The sequence below is a fragment of the Scyliorhinus torazame genome, chromosome 24 (assembly GCF_047496885.1).
Source record: "Scyliorhinus torazame isolate Kashiwa2021f chromosome 24, sScyTor2.1, whole genome shotgun sequence".
Taxonomy (NCBI): Eukaryota; Metazoa; Chordata; class Chondrichthyes; order Carcharhiniformes; family Scyliorhinidae; genus Scyliorhinus; species Scyliorhinus torazame.
The window spans coordinates 8,627,504-8,642,345 of NC_092730.1; the positions used below are offsets into that span (position 1 = coordinate 8,627,504).

Consider the following 14,842-nt stretch of genomic DNA (forward strand, 5'->3'; position numbering starts at 1 on the left):
GTCGCACTGTCAGAGGGTCAGTACTGAGGGAGTGCTGCACTGTCAGAGGGTCAGTACTGAGGGAGCACCGCACTGTCAGAGGGTCAGTACTGAGGGAGTGCCGCACTGTCAGAGGGTCACTACTGAGGGAGCGTCGCACTGTCAGAGGGTCAGTACTGAGGGAGTACCGCACTGTCAGAGGGTCAGTACTGAGGGAGTGCCGCACTGTCAGAGAGTCAGTACTGAGGGAGTGCCGCACTGTCAGAGGGTCAGTGCTGAGGGAGTGCTGCACTGTCAGAGGGTCAGTACTGAGGGAGTGCCGCACTGTCAGAGGGTCAGTACTGAGGGAGTGCCGCACTGTCAGAAGGTCAGTACTGAGGGAGTGCCGCACTGTCAGAGGGTCAGTGCTGAGGGAGTGCTGCACTGTCAGAGGGTCAGTACTGAGGGAGTGCCGCACTGTCAGAGGGACTTGCTGTGGACGAGTATGCTGTGTGTGTAGCAATATTCTGTCCAGTATCGTCTCCACGGTTTGAGTTGCCTCCAGTGTGATCTGAAACGCCATTCCCCGGGCCCGTCTGGGAACTGCGGGCTTGTCCGATGAATGTGTGTCTTGAGTCCTGAGCTGCTCGTTCTGCCTCGTGCTCTGCAGGGCTGGAGGGCTCCTGGTGTTAACGCTAATCATGCCCTCTGTGTCCCCCAGGCTCGGAACACGGAGACCAGTGAGCTATCGGCTGTGAAGGTTATCAAACTGGACCCCGGTAAGTCCCCAATCGATAAAACCATCGGTTAAGCAAGTCTTGCAGGATAATGGTTAGCCACTGGATAATTCCACCAGCGTGGAGCCTGCCTTGCGTACCAGCTCTGGACAGAGCCTTCGCCCCAAGGGGCATATCTAACTGCTTCTTCAAAACATAGTGGGCGTAATTCTCCGCCGGCGGGAGTCTCCGTTTTCCCGGCGCCCGGGGGTTTCCCGACGGCGTGGGGCTGCTCCCACAATGGGAAACCCCATTGACCGGCCAGCGTAACGGAGAATCCCGCCGGCGGGTCGGAGCAGAAATGTGGCGGGACGGGTAGGAGAATTTCGCCCAGTGCTTTGGCCTCAAATATATTTTATTCAAGATTTTTTGGCCAAACATAACAGAACATAGTTTTCCTTTTAAACAACAACAAAGCAATATAAATAACCGTGGCCAATTTTAAACAAATAAATAAATAATATATAAACAAAAACAAAAGCAAAACTAAATGGCAACTGCCTTGTCAAAAATAGTTACTCTCCAAAAATACAGTCCAGCAATCCAATATACATTACCTATAACAAAATGTCTATAGATATACAGAGACAACCCTAAGAGCCCGCCCGGATCCCCCCCCCCCTCCCCCCCGGGTTGCTGCTGTTGTCTAGTTCTTTTCCATTCCCTCTATCTTTCTGTGAGGTAGTTGACGAACGGTTGCCACCGCCTGGTGAACCCCTGAGCCGAACCCCTTAATACGAACTTAATCCGTTCTAACTCTATAAACCCTGCCATGTCGTTTATCCAGGTCTCCACACCCGGGGGTTTGGCTTCTTTCCACATTAACAATATCCTGCGCCGGGCGACAAGGGACGCAAAGGCCAACACGTCAGCCTCTCTCGCCTCCTGCACTCCCGGCTCTTCTGCTACCCCGAATATAGCCAACCCCCAGCTTGGTTCGACCCGGACCCCCACCACCTTCGCAAGCACCTTTGCCACCCCCACCCAGAACCCCTGTAGTGCCGGGCATGACCAGAACATGTGGGTGTGATTCGCTGGGCCTCTCGAGCATCTCGCACACCTATCCTCCACCCCAAAAAATTTACTGAGCCGTGCTCCAGTCATATGCGCCCTGTGTAGCACCTAAAATTGTATCAGGCTTAGCCTGGCACACGAGGACGATGAGTTTACCCTACGTAGGGCATCAGCCCACAGCCCCTCCTCGATCTCCTCCCCCAGCTCGTCTTCCCATTTCCCTTTCAGCTCATCTACCATGATCTCCGCCTCGTTCCTCATCTCCCTGTATATGTCCGACACCTTACCATCCCCCACCCATGTCTCTGAGATCACTCTATCCTGCACTTCCTGCGTCGGGAGCTGCGGGAATTCCCTCACCTGTTGCCTCGCAAAAGCCCTCAATTGCATATACCGAAATGCATTCCCTTGGGGCAACCCATATTTCTCCGTCAGCGCTCCCAAACTCGCAAACGTCCCATCTACGAACAGATCTCTCAATTGTACTACCCCAGCTCTTTGCCATGCTCCAAATCCCCCATCCATTCTCCCCGGGACAAACCTGTGGTTGTTTCTTATCCGGGACCGCACCGAAGCTCCCGTCCCTCCCCTATGCCGTCTCCACTGCCCCCAAATTTTCAATGTTGCCACCACCACCGGGCTTGTGGTGTATTTCTTCGGTGAGAACGGCAACGGCGCCGTCACCACAGCTTGTCGGCTAGTCCCACTGCAGGACGCCCTCTCCAATCTCTTCCACGCCGCTCCCTCCTCTTCTCCCATCCACTTACACACCATTGAGATATTGGCGGCCCAGTAATAATCGTTTAGGCTCGGTAGTGCCAGCCCCCCCCCTGTCCCTACTACGCTGCAAGAACCCCCTCCTCACTCTCGGGGTCTTCCCGGCCCACACAAAACCCATGATGCTCTTCTCAATTCTCTTAAAAAAAGCCTTTGTGACCACCACCGGGAGGCACTGAAACACAAAGAGGAATCTCGGGAGGACCACCATCTTAACCGCCTGCACCCTCCCTGCCAGTGACAGGGATACCATATCCCATCTCTTGAAGTCCTCCTCCATCTGTTCCACCAATCGTGTTAAATTAAGCCTGTGTAAGGTACCCCAATTCTTGGCTATCTGAATCCCCAAGTACCGGAAGTCCCTTGTTACCTTCCTCAACGGTAAATCCTCTATCTCTCTGCTCTGCTCCCCCGGACGCACCACAAATAACTCACTTTTCCCCATGTTCAGTTTATACCCTGAAAAATCCCCAAACTCCCCAAGTATCCGCATTATCTCTGGCATCCCCTCCACCGGGTCCGCAACATACAACAACAAATCATCCGCATACAAAGATACCCGGTGTTCTTCTCCTCCCCTAAGTACTCCCCTCCACTTCCTGGAACCCCTCAGTGCCATGGCCAGGGGTTCAATCGCCAATGCAAACAATAACGGGGACAGAGGACATCCCTGCCTCGTCCCTCTATGGAGCGGAAAATAGTCAGACCCCCGTCCATTCGTGACCACGCTCGCCATCGGGGCCCTATACAGCAACTGTACCCACCTGATATACCCGTCCCCAAAGCCAAATCTCCTCAACACCTCCCACAAATAATCCCACTCCACTCTATCAAATGCTTTCTCGGCATCCATCGCCACCACTATCTCCGCTTCCCCCTCTGGCGGGGGCATCATCATTACCCCTAGCAGCCTCCGTATGTTCGTGTTCAGCTGTCTCCCCTTCACAAACCCGGTTTGGTCCTCATGGACCACCCCCGGGACACTGTCCTCTATCCTCGTCGCCATTACCTTGGCCAGAATCTTAGCGTCTACATTCAGGAGGGAAATGGGCCTGTAGGACCCGCATTGCAGCGGGTCTTTTTCCTTCTTTAGGAGGAGCGATATCGTTGCCTCTGACATAGTCGGGGGCAGCTGCCCCCTTTCCCTCGCCTCATTAAAGGTTCTCATCAGTAGCGGGGCCAGCAAGTCCAAATATTTCCTATAGAATTCAACTGGGAATCCGTCTGGTCCCGGGGCCTTCCCCGCCTGCATGCTCCCAATCCCTTTCACTACTTCCTCCGTCTCAATCTGTGCTCCCATCCCCACTTTCTCCTGCTCCTCCACCTTAGGGAATTCCAGCTGATCCAGAAAGCACATCATTCTCTCCTTCCCTTCCGGGGGCTGAGCTTCATATAATCTTTCGTAGAATGCCTTGAACACTCCATTCACTCTCTCTGCTCCCTGCTCCATCTCTCCCTCCTCATCTCTCACCACCGCCCCCATCTCCCTCGCTGCTCCCCTCTTCCTCAGTTGGTGGGCCAGCAACCTGCTCGCCTTCTCCCCATATTCGTACTGTACACCCTGTGCCTTCCTCCATTGTGCTCTGCATTACCCGTAGTCAACAAGTCAAATTCTACATGTAGCCTTTGCGTTTCCCTGTACAGTCCCTCCTCCGGTGCCTCCGCATATTGTCTGTCCACCCTCAGAAGTTCTTTCAACAACCTCTCCCTTTCCCTACCCTCCTGCTTTCCTTTATGTGCCCTAATAGATATCAGCTCCCCTCTAACCACTGCCTTCAGTGCCTCCCAGACCACTCCCACCTGTACCTCCCCATTATCATTGAGTTCCAAGTACCTTTCAATACACCCCCTCACCCTTAAACACACCCCCTCATCTGCCAATAATCCCATGTCCATTCTCCAGGGTGGGTGCTGTTCTTTTTCCTCCCCTATCTCCAGGTCCACCCAATGTGGAGCGTGGTCCGAGATAGCTATAGCCGTGTACTCCGTCCCTGTCACCTTCGGGATCGGCGCCCTTCCCAGAACAAAAAAGTCTATCCGTGAATATACTTTGTGTACATAGGAGAAAAACGAAAACTCCTTACTCCTAGGTCTACTAAATCTCCAGGGGTCTACTCCTCCCATCTGCTCCATAAAGTCCTTAAGCACCCTAGCTGCAGCCGGCCTCCTCCCGGTCCTGGACCTCGATCTGTCCAGTCCTGGTTCCAGCACCGTATTAAAGTCTCCCCCCATTACCAACTTCCCCACCTCTAGGTCCGGGATACGTCCCAACATACGCCTCATAAAGTTGGCATCATCCCAGTTTGGGGCATACACGTTCACTAAGACCACCGCCTCCCCTTGCAATTTGCCACTCACCATCACGTATCTGCCCCCACTATCTGCCACTATAGTCTTTGCCTCAAACATTACCCGCTTCCCCACTAGTATGGCCACCCCCCTGTTTTTTGCATCCAGCCCCGAATGAAACACCTGCCCCACCCATCCTTTGCGAAGTCTAACCTGGTCTGTCAGCTTCAGATGCGTCTCCTGAAGCATAACCACATCTGCCTTAAGTTTCTTTAGGTGTGTGAGTACCCGTGCCCTCTTAATCGGCCCGTTCAGCCCTCTCACATTCCACGTGATCAACCGGGTTGGGGGGCTCTTTACCCGCCCCCCCCCCTTGACGGCTAGCCATCTCCTTTTTTAATCCAGCTCCTCACCCGGTTCCCACGTAGCCGCATCTCCCCCCGACGGCGCCCCCCCTCCCCGACCACCCCACCCCACCCCGTACCAGCTCCCCCTTCTCCCCAGCAGCAGCAACCCAGTTAACCCCCCCCCCCGCCCCGCTAGATCCCAAGCTAGCGTAATTGCACCCCCCATGTTGCTCCCAGAAGTCAGCAAACTCTGGCTGACCTCGGCTTCCCCCCGTGACCTCGGCCCCCACTGTGCGAGGCCCCCTCCTTCCTGCTTCCCTGTTCCCGCCATGATTACCATAGCGCGGGAACAAAGCCCGCGCTTCCCTTTTGGCCCCGCCCCCAATGGCCGGCGCCCCCAGCTCCCCATCCTCCCTCCCCCCCTCCCCCACGTCACGGGGAAGAGAGAAAAGTTACAGGGTCGCAGGTTTAACAATTTGAGAGATCATCCCTCCCCCCTTCACCCCCTTCACCCCACATAATCACCCCACCACTTTGTCCCAAACGTTCTTTTTCTGGCCCGCTCACTCCAGCTTCTCCTCGACAATAAATGTCCACGCCTTGTCTGCCGTTTCGAAATAGTGGTGTTTCCCTAGATGTGTGACCCACAGTCTTGCCGGCTGCAGCATTCCGAATTTGACCTTCCTTTTGTGAAGCACCGCCTTGGCCCAATTAAAGCTTGCCCTCCTTCTCGCCACCTCCGCACTCCAATCCTGATATACGCGGTTCACCGCGTTCTCCCACCTACTGCTCCGAGTTTTCTTTGCCCACCTGAGGACCATCTCTCTGTCCTTGTATCGGAGAAATCTCACCACTATGGCTCGAGGAATTTCTCCAGCCCTCGGCCTTCGCGCCATAACCCGATAGGCTCCCTCCACCTCCAGCGGACCCGTCGGGGCCTCCAATCCCATTAACGAGTGCAGCATCGTGCTCACATATGCCCCGACGTCCACCCCCTTCTGCACCTTCGGGAAGACCAAGAATCCTTAAGTTCTTCCTCCTCGCATTATTCTCCAGCACCTCCAGCCTTTCCACACACCTTTTGTGTTGTGCCTCGTGCATCTCCGTTTTCACCACCAGGCCCTGTATGTCATCCTCATTCTCAGCAGCCTTTGCCTTCACGACCCGAAGCTCCCGCTCCTGGGTCTTTTGCTCCTCCTTTAGCCCTTCAATCACCTGTAATATCGGGGCCAACAGCTCCTTCTTCATCTCCTTTTTAAGTTCATCTACGCAACGCCGCAGGAACTCTTGTTGGTCAGGGCCCCATATTAAACTGCCTCCTTCCGACGCCATCTTGCTTTGTGCCTGCCTTCCTGGCCGCTGCTCGAGGATCCACCGCAATCCGGCCACTTTCCTCTCCTTTTTTCATACGTGTCCGGGGGGATTCCCTTCTGGTTTACCGCACAGTGTTATTTGCCGTTAAAATTGCCGATGGGGCTCCTATCAAGAGCCCAAAAGTCCGTTCCACCGGGAGCTGCCGAAACGTGTGACTCAGCTGGTCATCGCCGCACCCGGAAGTCCCTCAAATACTTCCTGTGGTAATGAATTCCACAGGCCCTGTGGGAAGAAATGTCTCCTCATCTCTGTCCGAAATGGGGTCCCCCGTATCCTCAGGCTGTGACCCCTGGTTCTGGACACCCCCACCATCGGGAACATCCTTCCTGCATCGACCCTGTCCGGTCCTGTTAGAATTTTATACGTCTCTATGAGACCCCCCCTCATTCTTCTGAACTCCAGCAGGAACAATCCCAACCTCGTCAATCTCCTCGTCCGTCAGTCCCGCCATCCCTGGAATCAGTCTGGTCAACCCTCGCTAGTCCCCCATCTCTGACTCTTCCCTTCTTCCACTTCTGTGTCTCAATTTGTTGGAGACTGATATTACAATCCCAGACCAGGGGCGGGATTCTCCGACCCCCCCCCCGCCGGGTTGGAGAATCGCCGGGGGCTGCCGTGAATCCCGCCCCCGCCGGTTGCCGAGACTCCCTCCACTGCGCATGCGCAGGAAACTGTCAGCGGCCGCTAACGCTCCCGCGCAGGCGCCGCCCGGAGATGTCATTTCCGCGCCAGCTGGCGGGGCGGAAATCAGTCCGGCCCCTCAAGGTTAGGGCTCAGCCCCTCAAGATGCGGAGGATTCTGCACCTTTGGGGCGGCGCGATGCCCGACTGATTTGCGCCGTTTTTGGCGCCGGTCGGCGGACATCGCGCCGATACCGGAGAATTTCGCCCTCGATCCCTACAATGTCCAGGATTCGGGACAGAAACCCCAATGTTTTATTTTCATTTTGTACGGTTGTGAGGAGTGATTTCACACAAAATAGGGATATGGTTTTATTGAAACAAACTTCTTACTAACAGAGGATTAAAATACATTTAACATTGCGCCAGAAATACAGTGACCCAATAACCCTTAACTGCTCTCTTTACTCCCACTCAAACAACAGAACCATCTCAGCTCACAATCCACTTATAAATACTGTTAGCCCTCATGAATACTTGCTGTACAGAGTTAGTCTTTGAGAAAGCGATCTGGGTACAGTGCTTCACAGAACAGATCTGACTCCTGTCAGAATCTCTGACTTCAAAACCTGTTTCCACTGGCTTTGTTTCAGCTCCCACCCTCTCCTCAGACAAGTCTGCACCGCTTTGAATACTATTCATCTCCTTTACCTAACTAAGAGTGAGAGCGGAATTGTTTCACTGTGCACGGACCTTCAGCCAGATCAGAACTGAACTGAAAATGCTTTCTAAAAACCCTGCAAATTGCATCATCTCGCCAGGCTGAAATCTAATTGATGCCCCAGGGAATCCCCTTAATCAAAACAAAACTGCATTAGCCCAAGCTTTTTACGATGGCTTAATTACACCCCTGGCTCCTAAAAGCTTAGGCAGCCGTGTACACCATCTACAAGATGCACTGCAGCAACTCACCAAGGCCCCTCAGGCAGCACCTTCCAGACCCACGTCCTCCACCATCTAGAGGGACAAGAGCAGCAGATACCTGGGAACCCCCACCACCTGGAGGTTCCCCTCCGAGTCACTCACCGCCCCGACTGGGAAATATACCGGCCGTCCCTTCACGGTCGCCGGGGCGACACCCTGGAACTCCCTCGCTAACAGCACAGCGGGTGGACCTACACCGCGCGGGCGTGGAGCGGTTGGATCATGCAGGCTCACGGCTGAACGATGATGAACCGCTGTTGACTCTGTTCTCTCCACAGGTGATGACATCTCTTCCCTACAGTTGGAGATTACCATGATGAAGGATTGTGAACATCAGAATATTGTTGCTTTCCACGCCAGTTATTATAGGTGAGTGACACCACGTCATCCTCCTCAGGCCCAGGACCCAGGACCGTGAGAAAATCGGCGGCACACGTCTGCGTTCACAATTTCCTTCAATCCTCTGCCTCTCACTCCCGACGCTGGTCATATAACAGCCGAATAGAATCTCCGGACTGCGGCACCCCCTCAGTACTGACCCTCTGACAGTGCAGCACTCCCTCAGTACTGACCCTCTGACAGTGCGGCACTCCCTCAGTACTGACCCTCTGACAGTGCGGCACTCCCTCAGTACTGACCCTCTGACAGTGCGGCGCTTCCTCAGTACTGACCCTCTGACAGTGCGGCACTCCCTCAGTACTGACCCTCTGACAGTGCGGCACTCCCTCAGTACTGACCCTCTGACAGTGCGGCACTCCCTCAGTACTGACCCTCTGACAGTGCGGCACTCCCTCAGTACTGACCCTCTGACAGTGCGGCACTCCCTCAGCACTGACCCTCTGACAGTGCGGCACTCCCTCAGTACTGACCCTCTGACAGTGCGGCACTCCCTCAGTACTGACCCTCTGACAGTGCGGCAGTCCCTCAGTACTGACCCTCTGACAGTGCGGAGCTCCCTCAGTACTGACCCTCTGACTGTGCAGCGCTCCCTCAGTACTGACCCTCTGACAGTGCAGCACTCCCTCAGTCCTGACCATCTGACAGTGCGGCACTCCCTCAGTACTGACCCTCTGACAGTGCGGCACTCCCTCAGTACTGACCCTCTGACAGTGCGGAGCTCCCTCAGTACTGACCCTCTGACTGTGCAGCACTCCCTCAGTACTGACCCTCTGACAGTGCAGCACTCCCTCAGTACTGACCCTCTGACAGTGCGGCGCTCCCTCAGTACTGACCCTCTGACAGTGCGGCACTCCCTCAGTGCTGACCCTCTGACAGTGCGGCACTCCCTCAGTACTGACCCTCTGACAGTGCTGCACTCCCTCAGTACTGCCCCTCTGACAGTGCGGCACTCCCTCAGTACTGACCCTCTGACAATGCGGCACTCCCTCAGTACTGACCCTCTGACAGTGCAGCACTCCCTCAGTACTGACCCTCTGACAGTGCGGCACTCCCTCAGCACTGACCCTCTGACAGTGCGGCACTCCCTCAGTACTGACCCTCTGACAGTGCGGCACTCCCTCAGTACTGACCCTCTGACAGTGCAGCACTCCCTCAGTACTGACCCTCTGACAGTGCGGCACTCCCTCAGTACTGACCCTCTGACAGTGCAGCACTCCCTCAGTACTGACCCTCTGACAGTGCGGCACTCCCTCAGCACGGACCCTCTGACAGTGCGGCACTCCCTCAGGACTGACCCTCTGACAGTGCGGCACTCCCTCAGTACTGACCCTCTGACAGTGCGGCACTCCCTCAGTATTGACCCTCTGACAGTGCGGCACTCCCTCAGTACTGACCCTCTGACAGTGCGGCACTCCCCAAGTACTGACCCTCTGACAGTGCGGCACTCCCTCAGGACTGACCCTCTGACAGTGCGGCGCTCCCTCAGTACTGACTCTCTGACAGTGCAGCACTCCCTCAGTACTGAGCCCCTGACAGTGCGGCGCTCCCTCAGTACTGACTCTCTGACAGTGCAGCACTCCCTCAGTACTGACCCTCTGACAGTGCGGGGCTCCCTCAGTACTGACCGTCTGACAGTGCGTCACTCCCTCAGTACTGACCCTCTGACAGTGCGGCACCCCCTCAGTACTGACCCTCTGACAGTGCGGCACTCCCTCAGTGCTGACCCTCTGACAGTGCGGCACTCCCTCAGTACTGACCCTCTGACAGTGCGGCTCTCCCCCAGTACTGACCCTCTGTCAGTGCGGCACTCCCTCAGTACTGACCCTCTGACAGTGCGGCACTCCCTCAGTACTGACCCTCTGACAGTGCGGCACTTCCTCAGTACTGACCCTCTGACAGTGCGGCACTCCCTCAGCACTGACCCTCTGACAGTGCGGCACTCCCTCAGTACTGACCCTCTGACAGTGCGGAGCTCCGTCTGTACTGACCGTCTGACAGTGCGGCGCTCCCTCAGTACTGACCCTCTGACAGTGCGGCACTCCCTCAGTACTGACCCTCTGACAGTGCGGCACTCCCTCAGTACTGACCCTCTGACAGTGCGGCACTCCCTCAGTACTGACCCTCTGACAGTACAGCACTCCCTCAGTACTGACCCTCTGACAGTGCGGCACTCCCTCAGTACTGACCCCCTGACAGTGCGGCACTCCCTCAGTACTGACCCTCTGACAGTGCGGCGCTCCCTCAGTACTGACCCTCTGACAGTGCAGCACTCCCTCAGTACTGACCCTCTGACAGTGCAGCACTCCCTCAGTACTGACCCTCTGACAGTGCGGCACTCCCTCAGTACTGACCCTCTGACAGTGCGGCACTCCCTCAGTACTGACCCTCTGACAGTGCGGCACTCCCTCAGTACTGCCCCTCTGACAGTGCGGCACTCCCTCAGTACTGACCCTCTGACAATGCGGCACTCCCTCAGTACTGACCCTCTGACAGTGCGGCACTCCCTCAGCACTGACCCTCTGACAGTGCGGCACTCCCTCAGTACTGACCCTCTGACAGTGCGGCACTCCCTCAGTACTGACCCTCTGACAGTGCAGCACTCCCTCAGTACTGACCCTCTGACAGTGCGGCACTCCCTCAGTACTGACCCTCTGACAGTGCAGCACTCCCTCAGTACTGACCCTCTGACAGTGCGGGGCTCCCTCAGTACTGACCGTCTGACAGTGCGTCACTCCCTCAGTACTGACCCTCTGACAGTGCGGCACCCCCTCAGTACTGACCCTCTGACAGTGCGGCACTCCCTCAGTGCTGACCCTCTGACAGTGCGGCACTCCCTCAGTACTGACCCTCTGACAGTGCGGCTCTCCCCCAGTACTGACCCTCTGTCAGTGCGGCACTCCCTCAGTACTGACCCTCTTACAGTGCGGCACTCCCTCAGTACTGACCCTCTGACAGTGCGGCACTTCCTCAGTACTGACCCTCTGACAGTGCGGCACTCCCTCAGCACTGACCCTCTGACAGTGCGGCACTCCCTCAGTACTGACCCTCTGACAGTGCGGAGCTCCCTCTGTACTGACCGTCTGACAGTGCGGCGCTCCCTCAGTACTGACCCTCTGACAGTGCGGCACTCCCTCAGTACTGACCCTCTGACAGTGCGGCACTCCCTCAGTACTGACCCTCTGACAGTGCGGCACTCCCTCAGTACTGACCCTCTGACAGTACAGCACTCCCTCAGTACTGACCCTCTGACAGTGCGGCACTCCCTCAGTACTGACCCCCTGACAGTGCGGCACTCCCTCAGTACTGACCCTCTGACAGTGCGGCGCTCCCTCAGTACTGACCCTCTGACAGTGCAGCACTCCCTCAGTACTGACCCTCTGACAGTGCAGCACTCCCTCAGTACTGACCCTCTGACAGTGCGGCACTCCCTCAGTACTGACCCTCTGACAGTGCGGCACTCCCTCAGTACTGACCCTCTGACAGTGCGGCACTCCCTCAGTGCAGGCCTTCGGAGTGTCTGCCTGGACAATGAGACTCATCAATCTCGAGTGAGGTGAAGACTGAGGGTTGAGGGGGATCTCCGCCCTGGAGCAACGCTTTGACCTGTTCCTGAGCTGTCACCTCCTGTGTCTGGTTAGCTGACACCCGTCAGAGTGGAGCAGGCTGGGAGCTAACGCAGAGAAATTGATTTGTGGTCTGCAGAAATAACCGAATGTGGATTTGCATGGAATTCTGCGGAGGAGGATCACTACAAGACATCTACCAAAGTGAGTCGCTGCGATTGGGAATTCTATCCGGTATTACCATGACGGAGCAGACCCCAACAGAGGGTGGCACGTTGAGGCCGGAATTGGAGGAGGTTACAGAGATAGGGAGGGTTGTGGGAGCTGGAGGATGTTACAGAGATAGGGAGGGTTGTCGGGGCTGGAGGAGGTTACAGAGATAGGGAGGGTTGTAGGGGAAAGAGGATGTTACAGAGATAGGGAGGGGTGTAGGGGCTGGAGGAGGTTACAGAGATAGGGAGCGTTGTAGGGGCTGGAGGAGGTTACAGAGATAGGGAGGGTTGTAGGGGTTGGAGGAGGTTACAGAGATAGGGAGGGTTGTAGGGGTTGGAGGAGGTTACAGAGATAGGGAGGGTTGTAGGGGTTGGAGGAGGTTACAGAGATAGGGAGTGTTGTAGGGGCTGGAGGAGGTTACAGAGATAGAGAGGGTTGTAGGGGCTGGAGGAGGTTACAGAGATAGGGAGGGTTGTCGGGGCTGGAGGAGGTTACAGAGATAGAGAGGGTTGTAGGGACTGGAGGAGGTTACAGAGATAGGGTGGGTTGTAGGGGCTGGAGGAGGTTACAGAGATAGGGAGGGTTGTAGGGGCTGGAGGAGGTTACAGAGATAGGGAGGGTTGTAGGAGCTGGAGGAGGTTACAGAGATAGGGAGGGTTGTAGGGGGTTGGAGCAGGTTACAGAGATAGGGAGGGTTGAAGGGGGTTGGCGGAGGTTACAGAGATAGGGAGGGTTGTAGGAGGTTGGAGGAGGTTACAGAGATAGGGAGGGTTGTAGGGGCTGGAGTAGGTTACAGAGATAGGGAGGGTTGTAGGGGCTGGAGGAGGTTACAGAGATAGGGAGGGTTGTAGGGGGTTGGAGCAGGTTACAGAGATAGGGAGGGTTGAAGGGGGTTGGCGGAGGTTACAGAGATAGGGAGGGTTGTAGGAGGTTGGAGGAGGTTACATAGATAGGGAGGGTTGTAGGGGCTGGAGTAGGTTACAGAGATAGGGAGGGTTGTAGGGGCTGGAGGAGGTTACAGAGATAGGGAGGATTGTAGGGGGTTGGAGGAGGTTACAGAGATAGGGAGGGTTGTAGCAACTGGAGGAGGTTACAGAGATAGGGAGGGCTGTAGGGGCTGGAGGAGGTTAGAGAGATGGGGAGGGTTGTAGGGGCTGGAGGAGGTTACAGAGATAGGGAGGGTTGTAGGGGCTGGAGTAGGTTACAGAGGTAGGGAGGGTGTAGGGGCTGGAGTAGGTTACAGAGATAGGGAGGGTTGTAGGGGCTGGAGGAGGTTACAGAGATAGGGAGGGTTGTAGGGGGTTGGAGGAGGTTACAGAGATAGGGAGGGTTGTAGGAACTGGAGGAGTTTACAGAGATAGGGAGGGCTGTAGGGGCTGGAGGAGGTTAGAGAGATGGGGAGGGTTGTAGGGGCTGGAGGAGGTTACAGAGATAGGGAGGGTTGTAGGGGCTGGAGGAGGTTACAGAGATAGGGAGGGTTGTAGGGGCTGGAGGAGGTTACAGAGATAGGGAGGGTTGTCGGGGCTGGAGGAGGTTACAGAGATAGGGAGGGTTGTAGGGGGTTGGGGGTGGTTACCGAGAGAGGGAGGGTTGTAGGGACTGGAGGAGTTTTCAGAGATAGGGAGGGTTGTAGGGGGTTGGAGGAGGTTACAGAGATAGGGAGGGTTGTAGGTGCTGGAGGAGGTTACAGAGATCGGGAGGCTTGTAGGGGCTGGAGGAGGTTACAGAGATAGGGAGGATTGCAGGGGCTGGAGGAGGTTACAGAGATAGGGAGGGTTGTAGCGGGTTGGGGGTGGTTACGGAGAGAGGGAGGGTTGTAGGGACTGGAGGAGGTTACAGAGATAGGGAGGGTTGTAGGGACTGGAGGAGGTTACAGGGATAGGGAGGGTTGTAGGGACTGGAGGAGGTTACAGGGATAGGGAGGGTTGTAGGGGGTTGGAGGAGGTTACAGAGATAGGGAGGGTTGTAGGGGCTGGAGGAGGTTACAGAGATAGGGAGGGTTGTAGGGGCTGGAGTAGGTTACAGAGGTAGGGAGGGTTGTAGGGGCTGGAGGAGGTTACAGAGATAGGGAGGGATGTAGGGGGTTGGAGGAGGTTACAGAGATAGGGAGGGTTGTAGGGGCTGGAGGAGGTTACAGAGATAGGGAGGGTTGTAGGGGCTGGAGGAGGTTACAGAGATAGGGAGGGTTGTAGGGGGTTGGAGGAGGTTACAGAGATAGGGAGGGTTGTAGGTGCTGGAGGAGGTTACAGAGATCGGGAGGCTTGTAGGGGCTGGAGGAGGTTACAGAGATAGGGAGGATTGCAGGGGCTGGAGGAGGTTACAGAGATAGGGAGGGTTGTAGCGGGTTGGGGGTGGTTACGGAGAGAGGGAGGGTTGTAGGGACTGGAGGAGTTTACAGAGATAATGAGGGTTGTAGGGGGTTGGGGGTGGTTACGGAGAGAGGGAGGGTTGTAGGGACTGGAGGAGGTTACAGAGATAGGGAGGGTTGTAGGGACTGGAGGAGGTTACAGAGATAGGGAGGGTTGTAG

The 14,842-nt window shown here is 56.0% G+C and overlaps 1 protein-coding gene across 1 annotated transcript in view; it reads left to right on the top strand.

The window, feature by feature from the left end:
- The window catches only part of map4k1 (mitogen-activated protein kinase kinase kinase kinase 1), a 154,675-nt gene that overhangs the window by 96,635 nt on the left and 43,198 nt on the right, over positions 1 to 14,842 (top strand). Inside the window, exons 2-4 of the mRNA XM_072489657.1 lie at positions 680 to 737; positions 8,418 to 8,508; positions 12,241 to 12,305. Coding sequence (XP_072345758.1) covers positions 680 to 737; positions 8,418 to 8,508; positions 12,241 to 12,305 — 214 coding nt within the window. The remainder of the gene's footprint in view (positions 1 to 679; positions 738 to 8,417; positions 8,509 to 12,240; positions 12,306 to 14,842) is intronic.